The 23,345-nt window shown below is 48.3% G+C and overlaps 2 protein-coding genes across 2 annotated transcripts; one reads left to right on the forward strand and one right to left on the reverse strand.

Moving 5' to 3' along the window:
• Positions 1-1,298: 1,298 nt before the first annotated feature.
• Positions 1,299-9,215, reverse strand: LOC119458748 (xaa-Arg dipeptidase). The gene is made up of 6 exons (XM_037720613.2): positions 8,811-9,215; positions 7,070-7,215; positions 5,986-6,135; positions 4,180-4,321; positions 3,016-3,258; positions 1,299-1,659 (listed from the first exon to the last, which is right to left on the reverse strand). The coding sequence occupies exons 1-6, from the start codon at positions 9,037-9,039 to the stop codon at positions 1,337-1,339; spliced, it is 1,233 nt and encodes a 410-aa protein (XP_037576541.1). The 5' UTR covers positions 9,040-9,215; the 3' UTR covers positions 1,299-1,336.
• On the forward strand, positions 8,955-22,886 carry LOC119457736 (PI-PLC X domain-containing protein 1). Its single transcript, XM_037719385.2, has 4 exons — positions 8,955-9,049; positions 16,292-16,481; positions 17,307-17,388; positions 18,344-22,886. The coding sequence occupies exons 3-4, from the start codon at positions 17,307-17,309 to the stop codon at positions 19,579-19,581; spliced, it is 1,320 nt and encodes a 439-aa protein (XP_037575313.1). The 5' UTR covers positions 8,955-9,049; positions 16,292-16,481; the 3' UTR covers positions 19,582-22,886.
• Positions 22,887-23,345: the final 459 nt, after the last annotated feature.

Consider the following 23,345-nt stretch of genomic DNA (forward strand, 5'->3'; position numbering starts at 1 on the left):
CCGTGCCAGCTTCATATTGACAGTGTCTGACGGGGTTACAATTGTCCTTATTCTTGTCTTTGTATGTTCCTGAATAAGTGCTTCTGTTGCGCTCACGCACGATTACGTGATAGACAGATGTTTAGTTATCTCACTTGAACACATGTGTAATCCTATATGCATTTAACCATTCGTGGTGGCTGAGTGGCTATATGGCGTTGAGGTTGAGGTCACGGGGCCACGGCATTCCGATGGGGCCTGAATGCAAAAAAAAAAATAAAAAATGCTCATGTACCATGCTTCGGGTGCACGTTAAAGAACCTCAGGTGGTCGGAATTACTTCGGAGCCCCAAATAAGCCGTTCCTCACAACCCACTGTGTTGTTTCGCTACGACTGGACGATCGGCCGTTGTCCGTGCAGGCGCTACTCGAAGACCGCCCACATCGCTCGTCGGCCCACATGACTGTGAATGCACTTTTGTCTTTCTTTAGGGTAACTGGCCTGTGTGAACGCCTCTCCCTTGGTGGGGCCTTCCGCGCGTGTGCGCCAGACGTACCGCATTTCTATTGACCCTTTCCCGTCCCCCATGGAAGGGTAGCCAACCAGACGCATTTGTGGTTAACATCCCAGCTGCCTCCTTTTCTATATTCCTTCACCATCCTCCAAAGGTTCTAACCCGCAATTCAGTCCAATGTACATTGAAGTGCTCGTGTATTAACCATAAATCATACTGCATTATTGGATACGAAAACTTGGGCGCAGGTATATTTTATGTGCAAAAAAAAGTATTTTAGGGGGCCCGCGGGATGTCGTTGGCCTCCGTCGCGTGTGATCTGTTGTGATCACGCTCAAAAACAAGTGCTCAAAACAGGGTCAAAACAAGTGCGGAATTGATCAAAACCGTTTTAAAAGTAAACTTACATGATTCCGAATAAATTAAAAGACAGGCATAATCAAGCATTTAGCGCATTAATTAACAGAAGTTCGTTAAGATTGCTTCTATCATCAACAAAGGCTTTGGCTCCCTGTGCGTGGTGGTTTCCCACCCGTTGTGCCTTCGCATGCACAGGTGTCAAAACGGATGATGGATAGCTGAACACAAGATATACACAGGATAAAACAAGATAAACACAAGGAAAACACAAGGGAAACACAAGGGAAACACAAGGCAAACACCGGCGCATCACTGCTTCGCACTTCCCCAGGTTTCTCATTAGTGGAGCTGCATTAGCGCTGGATTGAACTACGCAAGCGCAGGATGCACAGTTTTTTATTAAGTGTTGTAAATATATCATTTCTTTCTGAACTCCCAAGTTTGTGTATTTATGCTCACGAATGTAGGCATTTAGTATCGCTCTACGACAGCATGATTCGCATCTCTTCTTCCGGCGGCAGTCGCTGTGCGGCGAACTCCCGCTGCGCTTCGCGCAACAACTCCGGGTCTGTGAGCAGGTCGAGCACCGTCAAGGCCAGGGCCTTGGCGGACCGCAGGGTGGGAGGCTGCGAGCCCGCAGCGTTGGCCACGGCAGCGAACTCCCGCGTGTGATTGGACGCTCCCTGGGCGCTGCCGACGCCGAACACCGGGTGGATCGTGGGCACGCGGTGAGACACGTTACCGCAGTCCGTGGCTGCTCCCGACGGCGGCAGGTTCTTAACGACGTCGTCGATGAAGGTCACGCCTGCCGCGCGACAATGACAACGTGTTATAGTTGAGTGCTTGAGAGTCCATCTACAAAACGGGTGTATCTCGAAATGCACGCATTTCGTTTCTGCTCTCTATAAAGTCAAGAAAGTGCTATAAGAAGAGGGCTATACGGGAGGCGTATATTCAAAATCTAGAAGCCGCAACGCCTAGCAACCGCCGATGAACGCGATTGGCGGAGACGCCGCCGGCGACGCTCGACGGCGCGACGCCCTTAGCAACCGCTGTGAGAATACGCCTCACCGCCTAACGCCTAACCTAACCTAACCTAACCTGACCTGACCTAACGCCTGGGAAAGTAATCTGTCGTGGGGCGTGCGTCGCGGGCACCAATAACAAAATGGCGGCGTGTTGCTACGGCGTGACATCAGAGCGTCGCCCGTGGCGTTTCAGTCAATCGCGTTCAACCGCGGTTGCTAGGCGCTGTGCCTTCTAGATTTTCCATATACGCCGGCGGGAGAGTGGGCTATCGTAAACAAAATCTATTAAGATAGAGACAGCGAGAAAATAAATATATTGCAAAGGGTACAGAGGAAAACTGCTTCGCGAATAAAAGAAAGCAATATCAGCACACGATATTGACGCGACAATAATAAAAAAAAAATGAATAATGTGTGTGTACATACACACAATCCGACCAGCCGATGTGGTTAAGTGGATATGTGGTGGTCTCCTTCCGAGCATAAGGACTCGGGTTCAATCAACGGCCGTGGTGGCCGCATTTATAGAGAGTGGGTGATATGAAAAGAACGCTCTTGTGCTTAGATTTAGGTGCATGTTAAGCCCACACATTCGATAATAATCCGCGGGCTTCCACTTCGGCATCCCTCATAATCTATTGGGCCGTTTCTGGGCGTTATAGGCCGCACGATTTCATTTAAACTCACATTCCCATTGTTCTCGCACAAGTGCCTTGCCTTTCGAAAAAAAAAAAATCCTCCTGTCGCCAAACTCGTCGCCAGGGCCAAGAGGGCAGTCGAAGCCAGAGGGTTCCTGGACTAAGGAACCTTCGCACCTCAGGGTGATACCGGGCCTCGCTCGGGACACTGTTTCAACAATAAACGTTTCTTTCTGTCTCTCTCTCTCTCTCCTGTCGCAATCGCGCCAATTACACCGGTGAAATGATTCGCGTCAAGGCATGTTGTTTCCTGGGAATGGGCATCCCCTCGTGTTCACATTACAGTGATGGCGGGGATGGCGCCGTTATAGTGCTAAGCGCGGACAGCTGGGCTCCAGCTGGGGCAGCTCTGAGGATGTTTCATAATGCAGTTTACTCATTCACGGCGTCAACGTTCGGCAGTTTATCAGCGTAGTAAAAGAACGAGAGGCTTACCGAGTGCGTGGGCGTGCTTCCGGTACGCTCTGGCCATGGCATCGTTGTGCACGAGGTGCATGTACGCCGAGTGCCTCTCGATGTGCGCGGTGCAGCCCGTGGCCTCGGCTGCCGCCTGGAAGCAGGCCTCGACCCTTCGCTTGAGCTCGACCAGCTCTTCGGTGCTCGGAGCCCGGACGAAATAGTTCATCTCAGCTTCCTCGGGGATGACGTTGGGGTACCTGCCGCCATCAGTGAAGATGCCTGCGCGGGTGGGGTATAGTAGTTTAGCAACGTCTGACACGTCAGTCACAGGCTCGCTTTCAATGATTATTGAAGCCACAGGCTATTGCGATCGGCGAACTTGACTGGCTGCCTTCTATGAGCTTGCACAATTCAGTGAATTATAACCGCGCGTATTAAATAATTGCATTTGGTTTCAACGGTCATTGCAAGCTAGCGTCTGACGATGGTATTGATAAGGTGTTCATAACGCGATTTGAATCTTACAGAGCGGCAAAGGAATACACGGAAACTGGTAGGGTGGACATGTGAAAATTGTTTGTACATCATGTTTACGACGGTCAAAGCTTGGAGGTCCGTAATGAGCGTTGCTAGTTCTCCGTCAGACTAAATGAGAAAAAGTCAGGAAAATCGGTTATGCAGCAGGAGAAGAATTCATCATTAATTGTTGCCTATTGGAATGTGTAAATTCGCCAGCTTTTTTATATATGCTTTCTTTTTCTCTTAACAAGAAGCTATAGCTTGAGCTCAGATTTGATTTCACTATGCATTTACACGTGAAAAACATAAGTGCTCACCTTGGCCAACCAACCACGGTACGAACTTGAAGAAAATTTGGGGCCTCTCTAAGAAACACGATTCATGCATCCAAAACGCTCAGGAAGTGGCTGTTATGGGTAGGGGAATACCTCGTTGCGGACAAAATAACTGCCTCGGTCAAAACAGGACTCCGGAACCATTCTGCTGCAGTAAAGAGGCCCTCAGAACTCAGTGCTTTGAGGTAACTTAGCCTTCCGAGAGCTGACCACGCCCACTTTTGCCTAGAGCTTCGGTGCTCAATTGCAGCTTCCACCGCCATTCCTTACTGTTTTTGTAACTGCGTCGTGTACAGACAGCGCATGTCCTACCATAGATGACGTATGAGAGAGAGTGGTGCTGTACCATGCACTCTTGCGGTTGGCTCCAGCTGTTGCCGAAGCAGCCCGATGTTGACGTACGAAGCGACGGCAGCGTCCAGGGCGTTCCGTCCTTCCCACGGCGACGCTGCTGCGTGAGCTGCTTTACCTTTGAAGCGGACCACAAGCTGGCAATGGAAAAGGAGGAGTTCAATACTTAATTTCGGGCCGTAAATGAACGTATCAACTGAGAAGACTTGTCTCGCCAAAATTCTTCTTTAGTTACTTGTTACGGACTCGCTTCGACAGTGTTTTGTATAGTTTGTGACCTTTTATTTTCTTTGTTGTTTTTGTTGGATAATATTTCTGAATATCCAAACTTTCCATATTTCACAACTACATAATAAAGAAAAAAAAAATCACCGCTCAAGCACTCCGTACAAATGGTTAACCAGCGAAACTGAACGTGCGGCTCCGCTGTTCATCACTGGGTTAATCCTGACGGTTCATAAACGTATTTCTCAATTATTGTTTCCTTCTTTGTGTTCCTTAATGAGGCTACACACACGTTCGGCTGCGATGGAGAGAACGACGTCACTGACGGTGTGACCGCCGTCCGCCGTTGTCGCTTGCGCTCGATGTCTCGAGTTTGCTCGGCGGCGTGGTTAGCAGCATTTGCCCACCATTGCCGCTTGCGATTATTGGACATTAAATTGCTTTAAAATTAAATCTGTCCATTACGTAAGACAATGAATACATCCTGAAGCAATGTCTCATGCCCCCGTAAACGCGGCCTCCATATTACGACGACAGAAGAGAAGTGAAATTCTACGCTGGAATGATGAGCGGCGACGCAGCCAGCTGACGACGACTAGGGAGCCTACATGCAACGCTCCCTAACGACGACGACGACGAACGCAGGAGCAGTGGCACGAGCGCGTGCCGAGGGGCGGCAACGAGCCAGCTGCGGAAGAAGACGACGACGCTCGAGCCAATGCTGATGATGATAGTTTTATGTGGACAGGCGACTAAAAGACGCTTTTTCGTTTCGCCTAGCCAAATAAAGCTCTTTAAAAATGAAGGAGGAACGAAGGGTTAGCAAATTTTGTGGTTGTCGAAACTTGAGGGAAAACGTATTGTGAGGGTACAGTTGCTATATCAATCGGAAACACGTTCTTCCTCTGCGGAGCAGCCACACTGTGGTGGCTCGTATCAATATGAGAAGAGAAAGAGGATGAGGAGGATCGTGTTAGCTACGGGTTAATGCAGCCTTGTAGAGGCAATAGGAACCTTCACAGTGCCACATGTATTTTTCGTTTGAGCACAAAAGAAGTCGCAATATGGGCTGTGAGATGCGCGACCGCTGCGCCATCTGCACGCAGCGCGGCAAATCTAGGAAGGGAGTCGCCATTGCCATCTGTGCAGACTGGTATTGGCCGATGCCGATTGCTATTCGCGGAGTTTCCTTGCACGCTCTATATTGGAGTGTGCTTGTCGAATCTGCTACAATCGGCGACGTCCGGAACATGTATCGCATCCCATTGACGAGTGCAAACGCTTGCAGCCCCATTATTAATCGTGATACACGCCTGAACTATCGGGACATGATACTGGACCCTTTACCTGACGCAGTCGATGCTTCATGTTGCCTTCTCGTGTAATAATCAGATGTCTCTTGCTTCATTCACGTGTACGATTCAGCTGCGCTGTCACAAATAATAAATTAACGTGGTCTCACTGTCACGAAATCTTTGAATTGAGCGATCGTTGATATAGTTGTATACGAACGCGATCGTTGTATACGAACGCGCTTATAGTTTTAAATTGGTATGCTGTTTTGTAGAGGCCCCACCTGATCCGTCGCTGTAAAGGCAGCCGTCAAGATGTCCACTGGAGATGGGTGAGACATGAGCGCTGCGTCGATTCCATCCAGGGCGCCCTTTCGTATCAGCAGCTCTTTACCACAGCGACTCTCCTCCGCCGGTGTGCCGAGAACGACCAGCTGTCAAAAAAAAAGAAAAAAGAAATGCATCTGCACACATAGCTAATGAGCTGTAAACTTGTTTCGAAATAAAACGATGAAGGAAAATTTCTAAGGGTTTGAACTTTCTGCGTGTATAGAAAACGGAACACTTACTCGAAAAACTATTTTCCGCAGGTACACCGGGAATCCAAAAAAAAAAAAAAAAGAGAGAACAAAATTGAGTAATAATTTTGGATCATATATTCAGCGCTCCGCTGTACGGTGTCAGATATCCGAAAAACTTATTATAGCGCTTTAAAATAGAAACTACGCCTGGCCGCTTTTGTTTATTTTCTTGGTTGCACCGGCTTTCCAATTTTATGTAGAGTATTAGGAAAAGCATGACGCCCTCCTGCAAATGTTGTATTTCACTAGTTCTGCGCCTGTTATATAGTACTTGACTGTGATATGCATAACGCCTTTCGTAGCCAGGGTCATCCATCGAGTCCTTTATTACATGTGTACGTCACTGCAGGTCTCAGTGGATTAGCTGAATGTGCGTAATCAAAGGGCCGGAACATGCATAGTGCTGGTATAATATCAGGTGAACTCAGCAACGCACCACTTCTTCACCGCTATTCGTCGTTTTAAAGAATTACCTTCGAAATGAACTTTCTGAATGCGGTTTGTTACACCGGGAAGCATCGGTGTTACGTCGATGTTGCATCGATGTTCTCTGTCACGGAAGCTCAGCTATAGAGGAACGAAAACTTTTTAGGCTGCATTGAAACTGGTGGAGAAGCCACCGTATCTTGGCGACGTCATGCTTGTGAATAAAGTGTTCTGGTATGATGTATACATGTAGAGGGAGAAGGCATACATATGACGCTCCTTCACCACTCCCCGGAGGTTCTATAGGCGTATCGATAGCGGTTATTCATCAACATCTTGGGACCAAAGTGATCATGCGTACTTTGCCACGAATGTCGCTGCTGTTCTTCATCGCCGCCTGCACGGCCAGGGCCGCACCCACGGAGGCCTCGGCGATCAGGTTGTGTCCGCAGGCGTGACCGATGTCGGGCAAGGCGTCAAACTCGCACAGCAGTGCTATGCAGGGCCCTGCATCATGTGTTTGAAACGGAGCAATGAAATGGGAGATTTTTCAATTGTAAGAAAGGAAGAAAGAGAGAGAGAGATGCTGACTTTAGGGAGAAGGCAGGAAGTGTCTGACCAGCTGACCACCTACTCCAGGTGTACGGCGAGAAATGCGTGCACTGTGATTACAGAAACACATAAACTGCACATAAACGCTCAGGGACACGCAAACACAGGATAAAGCTATCTTAAGATATCTTAGAACATGTAGTTCTAAGAAAAAACTAGAAGCTTCCTAATTACGCGAGACGTCAGGTGGTGTTTTCCGAGGGACCGATGGACCGATCAGCAAGAACCCGGAGCTGCAAGATTAGTTGTGGTGCTGGTATAGGCAAACTTCAGATATAATCCATCAATGGCCTCTGGACCCTCAATGGAAGTGGGATTAAAAAGAAAAAAGAGCGACAAGAGCGTCGAGATGGGACAGCGTAGGATAACGCTGAGGAAGAAAGCGCTTTAATGAAACGAGACGAGACGAGCATCACCCAATACAACTGGGTCGTTACATTCATCGCTGTCAGTAGCAGGGAAGTAATGAAAGCAACAAACGTAGACCACTCTACCACAAGAAAGCACTACTCTCCGACTTGTGTTTCGAACTAATACTGCCCCCAAATTGCAATGTGCCACAATATACGTTGGTGCGTTACATAGTTTTATACCACTGCACGTACAGAAGGCTTTCTGAACAGAGATAGAGAGAAAAAAAAGGACATGAAAGGTATGATAGCATTTGCTACCTATACTCGGGATAGATTGCGATCAAGTGCGCATGCTTCGAATACCTGACCAGCTCCAATTACGACTTTGTGGCAGGTGCTCCAATGATAACGGCCCAGGAGTAAATGTCAATAGGTTTTGCGAATAGAGGAGCTGATTGGAGACTGTAGCAACAGCTTGATTTGGCCGAGTGCGTCCATGTTGAAGATCTTACGCTGTTTCTGATCTCAATGAACTGAAAACCTTAAATGACTTTTCTCTCCAATCCCACATTTTATGATCGGAGAAAATAGTCACTAAAGTTGGATTCGCATGACGAGACGCGTTTGCCTGTTCAGTCTGCCGCAGGTCGTCCGGGGCATTTTTGTGAGTGGCGTGATTCGACCGCATTGGGTTACGCCATGTTCACCCGCTGGCTGAATCGCCAATCCGTCTTGTCGCGTGAATTCCGCCTAAATGTACCGTCAAGTGTTTTCTAAGTGGATGGCTGGCGCATTAGAAAAGAGGGTGCTGACTGCTGTTCTGGAACGTGCACTCAGTATGCAATTACGCTGCACGTTGACGTTTCGCGGGAGTGCCGCCGAACGGGCGCACTTTTAGAACACGTCAGATCTGCGTACAGAGACCGCTAATGATCATCAAACGTTTTCCTCTCGTTTTGTCGCGACAATACGCACGCACCACTGCTGCTGCTGTCGGTGGTAGAGGTAGTCATAAAGGAGGGTAGACGCGTAATGACAGCTGTGTATACGTGCCAAATGCGACCGTCGTTTTCAACGCACACACAATGAGGTCGGGAAACCCCCCCCCCCCCCCCCCCCCCCCCCCCCGCATCCTACCTTCTGCCCCGCCAGGAGCGCAAAACTCCGCCTTGAACGCTGTGTCCAGGAAATAATTACGCGTCACGTCGAAGCCACGCCGTTCCAAGAAGTCTGTAAGCCAGTCGTGGCATTGCACCTCGCTCAGAGCGAGCTCGGGATGCTCCCATACGAAGCGGCTCAGTTGCCACAGGTCTTGCGAGTTCGCATCGACGACGTTATGCACGAGCTCCGTCAGGTCCACGGCCATTGCTTTCACGGTAAGTCGAGACTATAGTGTGTGCTATAGGCGCGCAAGACGAGGGAGATACCCAGTGAACTACTTCGTCGCAAAAAGAGTTTTCTTGTGGTCGCGGGTACTTTCTAAAGGAGGGCCTCTTTCAAGTGCCGAAGTTGCTATCGCTGCACGGACAAAGAGTGGCGCGAACAGTCAGGCGGACAACGTCCTCGGCTGTTTGGAGAGGAGACATCTTATCGAGGCATATCTGGCAAACGTAAAGAGATTAGAATTATGAACCTCAAATGTGCCGGATGAGCCTTTTTTCCTTCGTTTGTGGCAACACAGGAGTCTGTCTTTCGGGAGTACAGGCGCTTCTGTTTCTTTACAAGTTTGTTTGTTCAAAGGCTTGCAAAGAATAACCGCACGTTCTCCATTACACTGGAAGGAGCTAAAAATGCTGCACAGTACAGTGCGATTTCTTAATGCGTCCATGAAGGGCACAGCGTTACAGTAGCTCAGGTTTGCTCGAGGTAATCAGGGTCAACATATCCCAAGGTGTATAGGCACATAGACGAAGGACAAAGGTTAGACACAACACTATCTGATCAACCAACATCAGCATACTAAATTGAAATAAATTGAAGTCCGTGTACAGAGATTTGCACGAAGTCTAGTCAGGTATTTCATATATATCTATAACCAAATGAGATCTGCGATGATCCGCAAGGTGTAAGGAGTTCCAAGAAAGGTAAAGCTGGCATGAAAAAAAAAAAAAATCTACAGACGGCGCAAGTGTTTTTTCTTTCACACTACGAAACTGTCATCCTAGGGAAACTCATACATGATTTCCAATGTACGCGTAGCTGTGTCCTACTTTTAGGCAAGTGCGAATTATTTCTTTCATCATGCTTTATCTGGCATATAAGATTTATGTATTATGTTTATCAATCCATTGGAAAGGCGGGAGTATTAGGCTATATTATGCGGTTAGGATGGGTCACACTTAGTATTTACAAACAGTTACGACCAATATCGTGTTGAGAATCGAAACCTTCAGAGCACAGATCAGCCTCGTACTCTTCTACACGCTGACCACTGCAGTATTTGACCTAGCAATATTTTTGCTAGGTCAATGGCTTGTTTAGAAATGTTTAGCATGTAGCACGTGAGTGCAGTCGTCCTTGTTTTCCCATAGATTGTAAACATGGAGCACCGCGTAACTACGCAAGGCTCTCGCGCGTGAGCTGACTTGCGCATGTTGTCTCTGATTAGATAATGCCAGGTACAAACTCAACAATGCGAGTTTAGTAGAAAAATTCGTAGTTTATTCTTGCTCTTCGGCCTGGCCGCGCTGATGCGAGGTCAGCCATGCCGTCGGTTCGTCTGTCCGTCAACCTGTCGGTCGGTTGGCGAATCAATCAATCAATCAATCAATAAACAGGCGTCCCCGGAAAACTCGAAATAGGCTGCATTCATAGGAACCATCTAGTAAACACATTAAACGAGCACGTGGACAAGCAATCAAACGAATGCGGTTAATGCGGAAGAATTCTGCGTCACGCTGAACCGTAAAATAAAACTTGCTTCCGCGATGGAAGATGCAAGAGATTCAGAACGGGCGTCCCCATTGCTCATAAATGGTTTGCCGATTTCTTTTAATTCCCACACTCCTTTCGTCAAAGCTGACCTGCGGGCAGCTGCGACGAATGATACAGCCACAGAGATATTTATTATTATTAGCCACAGATATATTTATTATTATACAGCCACATATCTATTAAGATATTTGACACCACCGTCCAACCAACCTCGTATGTTGTACTCATCGATACAAATGATACATTTCTGCGGAATTTCATGACCAGCTTCATATAATACCAGGTCAAGCATCACATGAATCAAAGGGCAAATATACGCACACAAGTGTCAGCGGTAGCACGCTCTGAAGCACATGTGCACTTGACGCACTACAAAGAGATGCCGGTGTGTCAATCACGTTTGCGACACCTGCGACACGATCAACGTCGGAGTACTTGGGAAAGGAAGGTCAACAAAGCGATCAAAGCGGCTACTCGGTTGTCCTTCATATTGAGGAGCTGCTCCTTGGATAAGAATAAGGAGAAGGGCAGTGTTTGCAGTAGGCGGATTCGTGAGACCTGCTGGCAGTGTTTTATGAAAGTTTAGTAAAGATAAGAATTATGGCCAGATAGTTGAAGAGGCCATCATTGAGATACGCACCGCGAGATGAAACGCGTAAGATAAGGATGAGGACGAAAGCGGGCAGCCTGCGAATTCCCCCAGCGCGCTGACATATATCGTCAACGCACACGCGCCACGCAGTCACTGAAATGAGTGCGTTGGGCCGTTGCCTGTCCGGAATAAGAATACGCTTCACTTAATAAACCTAAGAAGGAGCCGAGAGACCTTCTTGCTAGCTTTAGAATGAGGGAGAGAGAATTTATTCTGATGATGAAGGCAGGAGATTGGCCTGAGCTAGCGCACTCTAGCCTGCTATGCTGCTCTAGGGGATGGGGAAGGGTGACGTAAAGGTGTAATGGGAAATGAAGATGACATAGAAGGAGGAAGCAAGAGAAAGGCCGAAGGCAGGGAGGTTAACCAGAATAACGTCCGGTTGACTACCCTACACCGGGGGAATGGGAAAAGGGAACACAAAGACGACAGGGAGGCTCTAATGCTGAGATAAATGGCTCTAAGGCGGCGAGCCCGGCATGTGGATTTCAGCAGCCGCGAAGTCGAGACCGCACGGAATGGCACGCACATTGAAACCACGGCAGATGCTTCAACATCCTCTGCATATTTTCGTTGTCAGTATTTCCCTCTCCTTGTTTGCTGCGAGCCTTACCGCGTTTTCCGGCACGAATGTGCGGTTCCTGACGTCGAAGACCGCTACAGCACGCTTGAACGGCCCCGAGTTCCATTGAGAGTGGTCGCGCGAGAGGAGCGTTGCAAAACCCCCCGCGAAAGATGCATACGAACGTTATGTCACATGAAGCAGCCAATTCTAGGCGATGCGTGCAGGTTGATATAGTTGACAACTTTGAATGAATGAAAATTAGCGCGCCTGAATCTATTTTGCCTTACCTTGCCGACGTCGTGCAAACCTATCGCCCCTTCCTTCCTTTCGCCCCTCGCAACAGGCGTCCCCAACGAAATGCACCAATAATTTGGTTGCTTGTAACAGAAATCCGATCTGCACATGCGAGTATACGCCACATTTAGATTTGGACATCTGGATACTCCGTTAGCGTAACGCATTATAAGCTAAGTGAATAGGACACTTATAAATCGATTCTGTAATTATTAGCTCCAGATAGGTAATAGATTCTTGATTTATTTTGGCTTGTGGCATTAGAAATAAACATAAAAGCAAACTTTGCACCGTGCAACCAGGACGGAATAGAAACTGATAGGCCTAACACTAGCATGGTTTTGATTTAAATTATCTTAATTTATTTTTACCGCCAGGGTCTTTCGTCACCACAGTGGGTTTAAAGCCCGGGTAGACAGTATTCTAGTTGAAATTAAGATGCAGAAGTTGCGTCGCACAGAGCCACTGTCTTTTAAAGCAATAAGAAATTATTACAAATGCAAGGCAACCTCGGCGGAAAGCAATAAACGATAAAATGAACTAATGAGGTAAGGAGATTCTCTAGCATGTAATGTATTCAACTGATTTAGGACTGAGGTGATTGGATTTTTCCTGCAGAGGCCTTTGTCCAGTAATTGAACTAAATTACGACTATGGCGAGGATGAAGTGCCCTTATTTTAGTAATTTACGGAATGCTAGCGCCATTTTCTATCCGTTCTGTGTCGTAAGAACCAAGTCGGGTTATATGTGGTCTGGTACAAAACGTTAAATGATTGGCGTCAAACAGAAAGCGGCATGGATAACACTTATACGGTCAACTACTTTCGGTGACCGTTTCCTTATGCAAAATATTTGGTTGTTTTTTTCAGCACATAATCGGGCAGGAGCAGTTGCAAGACACAGTACAAAAACTTCTAATTGCATCCATTCTCTGGAGATGATTGGTGACGTTAACTGCACAATATGCGCAAAAGCAGAGTAATTATTCAAGAGCTCGACGTCCTTAATCGTTCTATATACATACATACGCAGTGGCGTATAACCATTAACCCCAGCTGTCTACCAGGCCAGACAGCAGCCAGCAGGCAGTTGGCTATTTGGACAGATACCCGAAGGCACTTGTCTGCTCGCCAAGACCGTAGCCAGCATATGCCTAGTGGTGCAAGCTAGCAGACAGCTTGGGTAACGGGGTATGGTGAAAGAGGTGAGATACCGGAAAGTTGGTAACATTTTCAAAAAAAATGCTAATCGCATTAAAGGAAGTGCCTGTAATAGAGCACTGCACGGGCTCGGGCTTGAAGCCGCGGGCCTGGGCCGGGCTCGGGCACGAAGCCGCGGCCCTGCACTCGACTCGGGCTTATTGTAGCAACGGACCTGGGCCGGACTCGGGCCCGCTCATTAAAGGGCCGAAGTCGAGCACACGCGAACGTTATGCATTGCATGGTTCAAGGAATTCTGTGCCAAGCTGAAGTGAGATGTGCCTAGAGCTGGCTCTTAGTGTACATTAGGAAAGAAAATAAGAAAACAGATGAAGTTCTCATTTGTTTCCTTTCCAGAAAAACAAACATTGATTCCGCGTGAGAAAAAATAAATTACATAAGAAATAGCCCTTTAAAGCATTTCCTCGTGACCGCTTTCACGATTGCACTATTATCGATACTACATTATTTTAACCCTAACGCAAGGCGTGCACCTTTCTGTTTGTGCGTTTTTGTTATGCTGTATGCTCACGCAAGCACACACGCACACGCGCACGCGCACGCACACACGCACACGCACACACACACACACACACACACACACACACACACACACACACACACACACACACACACACACACACACACACACACACACACACACACACACACACACACACACACATCCGCATGTTAAGAGACCTAATAGGACCAAATCATACGATCAAGGTAAATGCATGCGCACCAGCGGAAAAATGACAGCACAGGCTATGAATGGGCCAGATCACTCACGTTCCCATAGAAGAAACAAAGATTTCGGTCTTTTATTGTTTGTACAATGCAGCTGATTAGACTTCGGGAAGGTGAGGCTGACACATACGGCATAATCTGGAAGTAAATATATATATATATATATATATATATATATATATATATATATTATTTACAGGTCGGGCCCGGGCTTCGAACCACGGGCCCGGGCTGGGCTCGATCATGTACGCCCATGCCCGGGCCGGGCTAGGCTCTAGCTTGAAGCACTGTTTTAACGCGACAATGTTAAGGGCCCCGTGTCGCAGAAAATCCGGTGTCGGCGTCCGTGGCGGAGAAAATGATCCCCAACCACCCCGACCTCCGCGTGGCGCAAGGTGTTAGCGAAGGAGAAAAGCATCCCGAACCACCCTGACCACGCAGGCCCTCCACGTCGTGCAAGGTGTTGGTGAACAAAAATTGAATTTCTCACAGTGAAATCCGTCAGAAAAATGGTTAAGTACGACTTAACCACAGCCTACAGACATGGTGGCGTCGGATTGTAATTTGAATGTACGAGAAAACATAATTCTGTTACGAGGAAACTCGTACCCGAAACACACACCCCTTTTCCAGCATTTCTACAATACCAACATCGGCGCGTTCGGGTAGGGTACTTGCGAAAATCATATCCAGATGGCGCTCGCATTCTCGGCAGGTCAAAAAGTTGTCGCAGTTTCACCTGAAAGGCGAAGCATCAATTGCGATAGCAAATTTGTAGAGAGCTATACGGAGTAATGATATTAGCTTTATCAGCTGTATAAACTTGGACATGCAGCAGCACCGGCAACACGCAGAACTGTTGTCGACGCCGTCGGCGTTTTGCCCGCGTTCGCTCAAAATGCGTGCGGCGTTGGTGACTGTTGCCGGAGCCTCTGATATAAATAGGCACTTGGTGCCGCAGCTAAACGTCGCCTCCCTTCCCTCCCCTTCCCCCCGCCCCTCCTCCACGGCCTCTCGCGCGTCGGAAGAAGGCGCGTTTGCTCTACATATATGGTGATTGTAAAGGAGGAAAGAGACGCCTACTTCTGCAGCCCTTAAGCGATCCGGTGGCAGAGAGTCCCGCACGGTTCCCCCCGCACACGCGTCACACCCCCACAGCACGCCCAGTTCTCGCGCACTGCACGTAGCACTTTCATCCGGGACACACGTGCCGGGCTAGGGCCGGCGTGAGTACTGTTCCAGTCTGTAGCTGTCGTAAGAGGACCCCCTCACGTCGCCCTAGTCTCGGGTGAGGCCCAGGCAACGCTTCTCGGTACCAAGCGAGGATTCCTCCGTAGTCCAGTAGCGGGTCCGGGTCCAGGAAGTCAGCCTCAGGGGCGGGGGGCGCCGCACGGTACGCGAGCTCACGCGCGACGACGTCCGCCTCCTCGTTTCGGTTGGCCGCTCCTCCTGGGATGACTCCGACGTGAGCCGGGAACCATCGTAGATAGGTTGTGGTTGACTTGGTCCTCGGCAACAGGCTCGCCGCCCTTAAGCGAGCACGGCGCAGAACGCGCGTTTGTTCTCCGCCGTGCGTTCACTCCCCGTGAAAGCGCGCGCCCCTCGCGCCCTTTCACTCGCACATACAGCGTTCGGCGCGCGGCGACGATTTCATCTTCATTGACGTCATACGGAACCTCACGGCGACGGCGACGGCGACGCCGATGGAAAAAATCTGCTTTTGAGTGTCCATATAATTGCTATCGCAATAATTGGGACTTAGTCTTCCTAATGCGTTTTCGACGTGCGCGCGCGTCGGGGCAATAGCAACCAATTAATAAAACAATAAATAAGTGTCCTAGGGACTTCACATTTTAATAAAAGACGACTTATATTGCCCCTGGAAAAACGTCTTCTCAGCAATGCATTGCTCATTAAAAGTGATGGCGACTTTAAGGGGATCGGTGTAAGCTTGGTCTTTGTAAGCTGGCTTTCCCACGTGCAGTGTTGCACTGAAGCCGAACGAAGCCGATTAAAGAAAAATGCCATCCGAACGGCACCCGATAACGCTATCGCGTTCTACTGTTAAAGGCGAAGCTTAAGCGTCCTCCTATTTTTACGTGAGGCAATTCCATGGGGCAGGTCAGGGGCCGGACTAATTGAGCCGTAATATTATGCATCTCTGAATAAATATTAAGCGCCACCCATGCACGCTTTCAAGATAAGGCTATTCTTTTTCCGCAGGAACTCGGGAACTATCTGCTCATGAAGGCACCCACTCCAGATAGCAATGGGTGCGCGTCATCCACAACATCGAACGACGTATCGAGATAGGACGATAAGGACGTTGCGCATGTTTGCCGAGAGAAAGCGTTGACGAGACACGGGTGGCTGTGCGAGACAGCGCGTATCTCCTGTTCATCGTCGTCCAAAGGTACGTTGATACCGTTTTCTACTCCGCTTGAAGCATAGATATATAAATTTAAAGAAACCATGTATAACATTTCTAATGACATTAGTCTGAAAGCGCATGATGACATCTACAGTATCGCTTCGAGAGCATAGCCGCCGAAATCTAGTTGACTCCTGAAAAAAAAATTGAGTTGGAGGTTTTCGGAAACAATAAGGCGGATAATCAAATTAGGCTTTTTTTTTCTTCACGTGTTTAACGTGTAATCATAGCTGCGATTCTTGCGTAATGTACATGCGGTATCAGGTTCGTAGATGCGCTTAATACGCCGCTGTGTTTGAAGCCGACTTAAAACGCAAGGGTGTTGACTTGCGGAAATTTATGAAGTCCTGCTACCGAAAATTGCGCGGTAGGTATAGTTAGTGAATCATTACTTGACAGATCTGAAGTCGAGCAATTTACTTGCGAACGTAAGAAAAAAAAAACCTTTCTTTTTGTTTTTGGTTGATGCAATAACACAAATGAATGCTTAGTTGCTTAAATTATTGACTCAAATCCCACGCCACCTAATAATATTTCAAGTGCTTTTCGCTCCAATACTCGGTGACATCACGCGAAATTTAACGCAGGATAAACCAAGATTTACGTGCTTCGAACAGTGACAAAGAATAGCTTTGTGCACGTTAGTTGTGCACGTTTGAAGTTACATATTATTCGGTAACAATCGCATATTTTGACCCCTGCGCGAAAACCATTGCCACTGACACTCGAAGATGCGGGTGTGATTCTGTAAAGCTCAACAAAATGTCAGCAGTCCTTATAAGCAAATGAACTGGCTTTTTCTTGCAGATGTATTACGATACAAAGGCCAACTACGTCGCCGGTGCGGTCTGCCTGCTTATTTTAACCTCAGGTCACGTCTACAGTACAGGTTGGTACATAAATTACAGCAGCTTTTCTATCACGAAGAATTGACTGCTTTGATTTGCTAATTTGAAGCTAATTTGAAGAAGAACTGTAGTGCGTCTTCTTTTCTGTAATGTACTGTTAAAGTGCGTTTAAACACTAGTCCCGTTCATAAAAAATAATGAGTTCCTGGCACAGTTCCATAGTTGTGATGCAGACGACACACTTTTTATTATGCACGTGCTAGCGTCCCATGCCATTGTGCGGCAAGATAATATCGTATCGTTGGCCATGGTGGTAATTGATATGAGCAAAAATGTTTTCCGAGCTGAATAAAAATAGCTGTCCTCCTTGTTGTTGTCCTCGTATTGTTTCGGAACAATAATGATTGCTATCCTAAACGTTTGGCGACATCGCTCTGAGTGGCATCTGCGAGCCGGCTTTTAGATGCGAAGCATCTTATGCTCGGGGCTATGTTACTCCCTCCCTCCCTACCTCCCTCCATCCATTCAACCGCCGTGCGTCCACACCCCTACTGCGCATGCGCATCCTCCTCCCCCTCCTCTCCTCTCCTTTGTCTCCTCTCCTCTCCGACGCTCCTCTCCTCACCGGATTGCGCAAAGAATGGCAACGCCTGCGGCTCCGCGCGCGATAATGCGAAGCAGCTTGGGTTAGATTCGCAAGGGTAGGCGCCCCAGATGAACCGGCAACAGTCACCAACGCCGCGCGCGTTCGGTGCGAACGCGGGCAAAACGCCGACGGCGTCGACAACAGTTCTGCGCGTTGCTGGTGCTGCTGCATGTCCAAGTTTATACAGCTGATAAAACTACCTTGAGTCGACCCCATGGCTGCTTCGCATACTACTCAGGGTTCCCCTACGGGAAGATGGTGTAATTTTCTAAGCTAGATTGTATGCTCATAATTTATCATTCTTGAATTTCATCGGTGTTTCCTTACTGTCTTCCGCTTTACCACTGCAGGTTTAAAGCAGCGCGGCGTATATCTCACAGTGTCGTCATACGAGGGCGCACTCAAGAAAGCCGGTCATTTCGAAGTCAACTGGTATGGCGTGGACGTCGACCTCCTCAACAAGACGTTTGCAGCTCTACTCTCGCAAGCACCGAGGTCATCTAACTGGAACAATGCGCAGCTGTACCCCGTGAAACAAAGCGTTGGGCGACTGACGACGCCGGTGAAGTACCCGAAATACAGCACCGAACTTGCTATGACGGGAAATTGTCTCGGGTACTGGGCCGTCCTACTACAGGTCGACGTCGCCGACAACAGCAGCGTAGTCATCGAATCCTCTTGCCTTCGCGGGCATCCGAGGTGGATGCGCGAAAGCTGCTGCCACTTTTCTAATCTCAGGCTCGACGAGCTCTTTGTGCCAGGGACTCACGATTCCGCCATGTACCGCTTGAGGCGAGACTGGCCCGTGGGGGACTTCATCTTCACGCAAGATGAAACGATTGCGCAACAGCTTGCCTTTGGAATCAGATCTCTGGACTTGAGAGTGGGATTCGTTGACGGCGTGTTCTGGATATTTCACAATAAGTTCAAGTCGCAGGTTACGGTGGAGACTATTCTGCGGCAGGTCCGAAGCTTCGTCGAAACCACGGGAGAAGTTGTGTTGCTAGATTTCCACAGGTTTACTCTCGGTTTCGACCGCTACGTCGATCCAGTCGACGAACGCCATCGAATGCTTGTCCAAGTGATTGTAAATACCCTCGGAGAAGTCGCGGCACCCAGAAGACTGTTCAACAGCACACTTGAAGAGATACTTGGTGGGTGTGGTCAACAGGCAAGGCGAAATAAGCCGTCCGTGTTTCTAATGTATAACTACGACTACGTGGGTCCCCACTCCGAGTTCCTGTGCCCGGGAGTAGTTCAGAACTGGGCGGACGCGCAAGATATCAACTATCTTGTAGAGTACCTCGAAGAAAACGCCTGCAAGAAGTCACCTGGAACTTTGTCTTCTGCTCAAGCCGAGCTAACGGTCAAGTTTCCATCCCAAGTAGACGTGCTACGCGAGCTGGCGGAAATCGTCAATTTTAACGTGACCAACTTGTTCAGGGAGCACTTTTGGAAATGCACAAACATCGTGACGAACGATTACTTTCTGGGCAGTGGCACTGTTGAACTGGCAATTGAAGCTAACAAGTACAGGGGAAAGATAAAAGGAGGACTGAGAAAGTGCGACGGTCGTGTCTTGCGGTGACCATCGAAAGGTACGTCTTGAAACGAGGCGGCCGAATTCGCCACATGCTGAACGAGCAAAGCGTGGCTCGTGCTGTGTGAAAACGTTGCTGCGTGTGAAACAAGAACACAACAAACTTGCTATGCATAATTCTTCGAGAGACCTTGCTCCGATGTGATCAATTTCACTGCTGGTGACAGTCGTGCTCTCATATAATTTTATATGCTAAGAACTCTCCTATAAACTTTGTTGTGAAAACTTCTGTAAATTATGAAGTTTCGCGGAGTAGTGACTTGGCAATACGTGGCATGGTTGTTTTGGAGTTGTCTTCATTTAGCCTCTTGAGATTTGGTAAGACTTTTTGTAAGGTGGCGGTAGCGTTTTTCCAGCTAAGTTAAAGTATTGGGTGATTTCCTGGTAACTGATGAGACCTTACTCTTTGCATTCCGGGCTCGAGTCGTTGCGCACGGCTCGGCCGATAGATCCGTCGAGCCGTATTGTGAGCTGTCTCGTTCCCAGGGTTGCCAGAATGAGCCGATACCCAGATCAGCTTCGCGTCTCCCCTGTTTTCAGCGTAGTTTTGGGGCATTTTGAGATAGGGTTTTGAGATTCTTCCTCTCGAGTAATTATTAATGGCAGTTTTGGAATCCCATATAAGTGTTTCAATTTTGGGGTTAACGTTGTATTACGTAAATGCTATGTTCGTGTCAAGTGTGTATATGTATCGTGTGTATAAACTCATTTATCATCGCGTTCACCTGGAGTAGCTTGATGGGACTACCGCCAGGCAAACCTCTCCAATTTTCATTAAAGAGCCTGTCTCCCTCTACTCTATTACGAACGGGTTAGATATATTCGGCTCACACTGCCGGTGAGCTAAGAACTTCTGAATACGCGGTGAGGCCCTAACCTACCTACTCTTCGCCCTGGCACAAGATGGAAAGAAGGTCTAATTGACTTGATTGAGATAAAAATAATCAAATTCGGGAGTTTTACGCGGCAAAATCATGATCTGATTAGGAGGCACGCTGTAGTGGGGGACTCCGTATTAAAAATTACCACATGTGCTCCTTTGCTCTGCATATATTCCCAGCAGACGAGTGTTTTTGTCAATTATATGAACGCTCGCTATGCGCTGGCGTTGTCGGGCTGTCCTGGTATCGACGGCGCATGCACGGCCGGCGCTTGGAGGGTTAGGATGCCTCTGTGTATTTTTGAAATACTTTGTATCATGCCTAAGGGCAAGCTTTCGAAATTAAAAAAAAAAAAGATGCCTCTGAAGACGCGCATTGCGCTCGGCTGCAATATAGACGAGGCCAAGTGGACGCGCCGTCACGCTGCGCTCAATCGGCTCTGCCGGAGCCAGGCCGCAGCCTTCTGGTTTCCACTGCTAGCATCAGCGCTGTGCGCACACAAATTGGCGTTCCTGCTGAGCAGGAACGCTGATGTGCAAACTGTGTGCAAACCACACCGTGGTGCACACATTGGTCTGAGCGGAACGGGGAGCACACGTCCAGATATATCAATCTAATGATTTCTTTAGGCACTGAAGAACGGCGATGGTTCCTTTGGTTTACTCTCGTGCACCTTCAAATGCGACGCCTGCAACGACGTTGGCGGTGCTCCTCTTCACACCACCTTTGCGAGATGCCTTCAGCGCAACGCTCTAACATTCTATCTCTGTCAGTGCTTCGCATTCCGGCGAAAGTGCCTTTGCTCTGTAAACGCTAAGCTTTTCTTAGCGAACCTCGCCGGGCTTTCGGGACCACGTGTGTTGCGTGGCTATTCTCTAGCCGGACAGGCCAACCAATCGCAGGGGAGGACGCGCAGCGGCGCACGCCGCTGAGTTCCATGCAATAGCACCAGAGGGCGCTCGCCTCTGCGCATCGGCGGCAGCGCCGGCTGTGCGGGGGAAAGGAAAAACGCCACAGTGACGTTTCACACCGTGAGCGCGGGTTACGCGCAAGCCTATGGACGCCACGAGCATGTACAGCGAGTACTGCGGCGTCGAAGTACAACAGCACGGGCGCGAACGCGGACGCTTTGACTATCTATCTATCTATCTATCTATCTATCTATCTATCTATCTATCTATCTATCTATCTATCTATCTATCTATCTATCTATCTATCTATCTATCTATCTATCTATCTATCTATCTATCTATCTATCTATCTATCTATCTATCTATCTATCTATCTATCTATCTATCTATCTATTGATCTCGACGGTGCAACGCCTTCTGTGCCACAGGGAAAGCGCATATTGCTACACATGCAAAGGAGAGACGCCGCCAAAATGCACAGGCAGCACCGCGGTGTCGAAGCACAAACGGAAAGGGAGCGAACGCGGCGATTCTCTTCTCCACCTCCAGGCGCCTTTAACCTCTGGCGCTCGCTTCCCTCGCAGCGACAAACACAATTTCCCCAATTTCACAGACGGGGCATCTACGCTTTGGCGCTGAGCCGTGCTCCCTCAAGGGCTGCAGAAGATAGCGCCAACCTTTCCCTTTCCCTCAAGAACCACTTATCATCATCATCATCTACGCTTGCTCGTAAAAAAGAACCAGAAAGCTCGCCTTAGCGCATCCGGGGTAGCGGCGGCGGCGTTGCGTGAGCCGCTCTACTACGCCCGAATAAAGGCGCCCGTATCGCTTTGTGCGGACATGCAGTAAACACAAACTCGCGTTTCGACTACTTTATGCACCCACGCAAACCTCACTGTATAAAGATTCCAGATCGGCTGCATTGTACAGCGAAGCTGTATGCCTCTACCTGCCAAGGAAATTTTCGTGTCGTTGGCGTAAGCAAAAAAAAAAAAAAAGAAAGGCTATAAATTGAATACAAATAGCACACCTCCTTTGAAATCAGGCATACAGCATACAACTCAGCACTCGTTTTCAAAAGAAAAACAACAAAACAAGCATCAAAACCACATGATGGATGATAAGGCGCGTGTGAACAATGGGAACACCCTCCGACGCGTTTCGGTAAAGATTAGGTTTGCAGCTGCTTCGAAAGGGGTTGATGTCATTCAAAACCTTCGTGTGAAGTGCAAACCGTATAATGTATGCTAATGACGTCGGCGAATAATGCCAAGCACGTTCCTTCTCCCGCGTGTGTTTCCCGTTATAGATCACGGTTGCGTAAGCTACTCCGAAATGGAAAAGTGCGAAAAGCATAGAAATCACGTAGTGACGTCACCATGATCTAGCAACTCATTCAGTTCATTCCAGGCAACCATGGGTAGACCACGGAAAGTAATGACTCCAGAAGAACAGTGTGAATATAATGTCGTTGTGAAGTAATAAAGGGTGTGGTTAAGTACATTTCACTTGTCTCTAGTTTCACTCATTGTAGAGCCACGTGTGTGAATTCAAGTGACGTCACAATGGGTAATCGTTGTGGGTGTCGTTTACAGCTTCGCTGTCCAGCCCCGTCACAGCGTGGGTTGGAGCCACATATTTTTTTTTGCATTTGGCCGCGGCCGGGATTGAACCCGCGACCTCGACCTAATAACAGCGCAAAATCACAGTCGCTAAGCTACCGCGGCCGGTAATCGAGGTGCGGTGGTTTCCTAGGAACACTACGTGTTAGTCATTATCCTGCCAACATTGATGAGCGCTCATTTGGTGCATAGAGAATGGACAAGTGACTTTAATAAACTTCGACTCATTATAATGGATAATTTGTAGTCACATGCGGGATGCTTTGCATTCGATGTGGCCTTCATTATAACTAATATGGAAAGTAACGCGGAATCATTGCCGTGGTGCACAAACATAA

Source organism: Dermacentor silvarum, chromosome 7 (genome assembly GCF_013339745.2).
Source record: "Dermacentor silvarum isolate Dsil-2018 chromosome 7, BIME_Dsil_1.4, whole genome shotgun sequence".
In the NCBI taxonomy this organism is placed as follows: Eukaryota; Metazoa; Arthropoda; class Arachnida; order Ixodida; family Ixodidae; genus Dermacentor; species Dermacentor silvarum.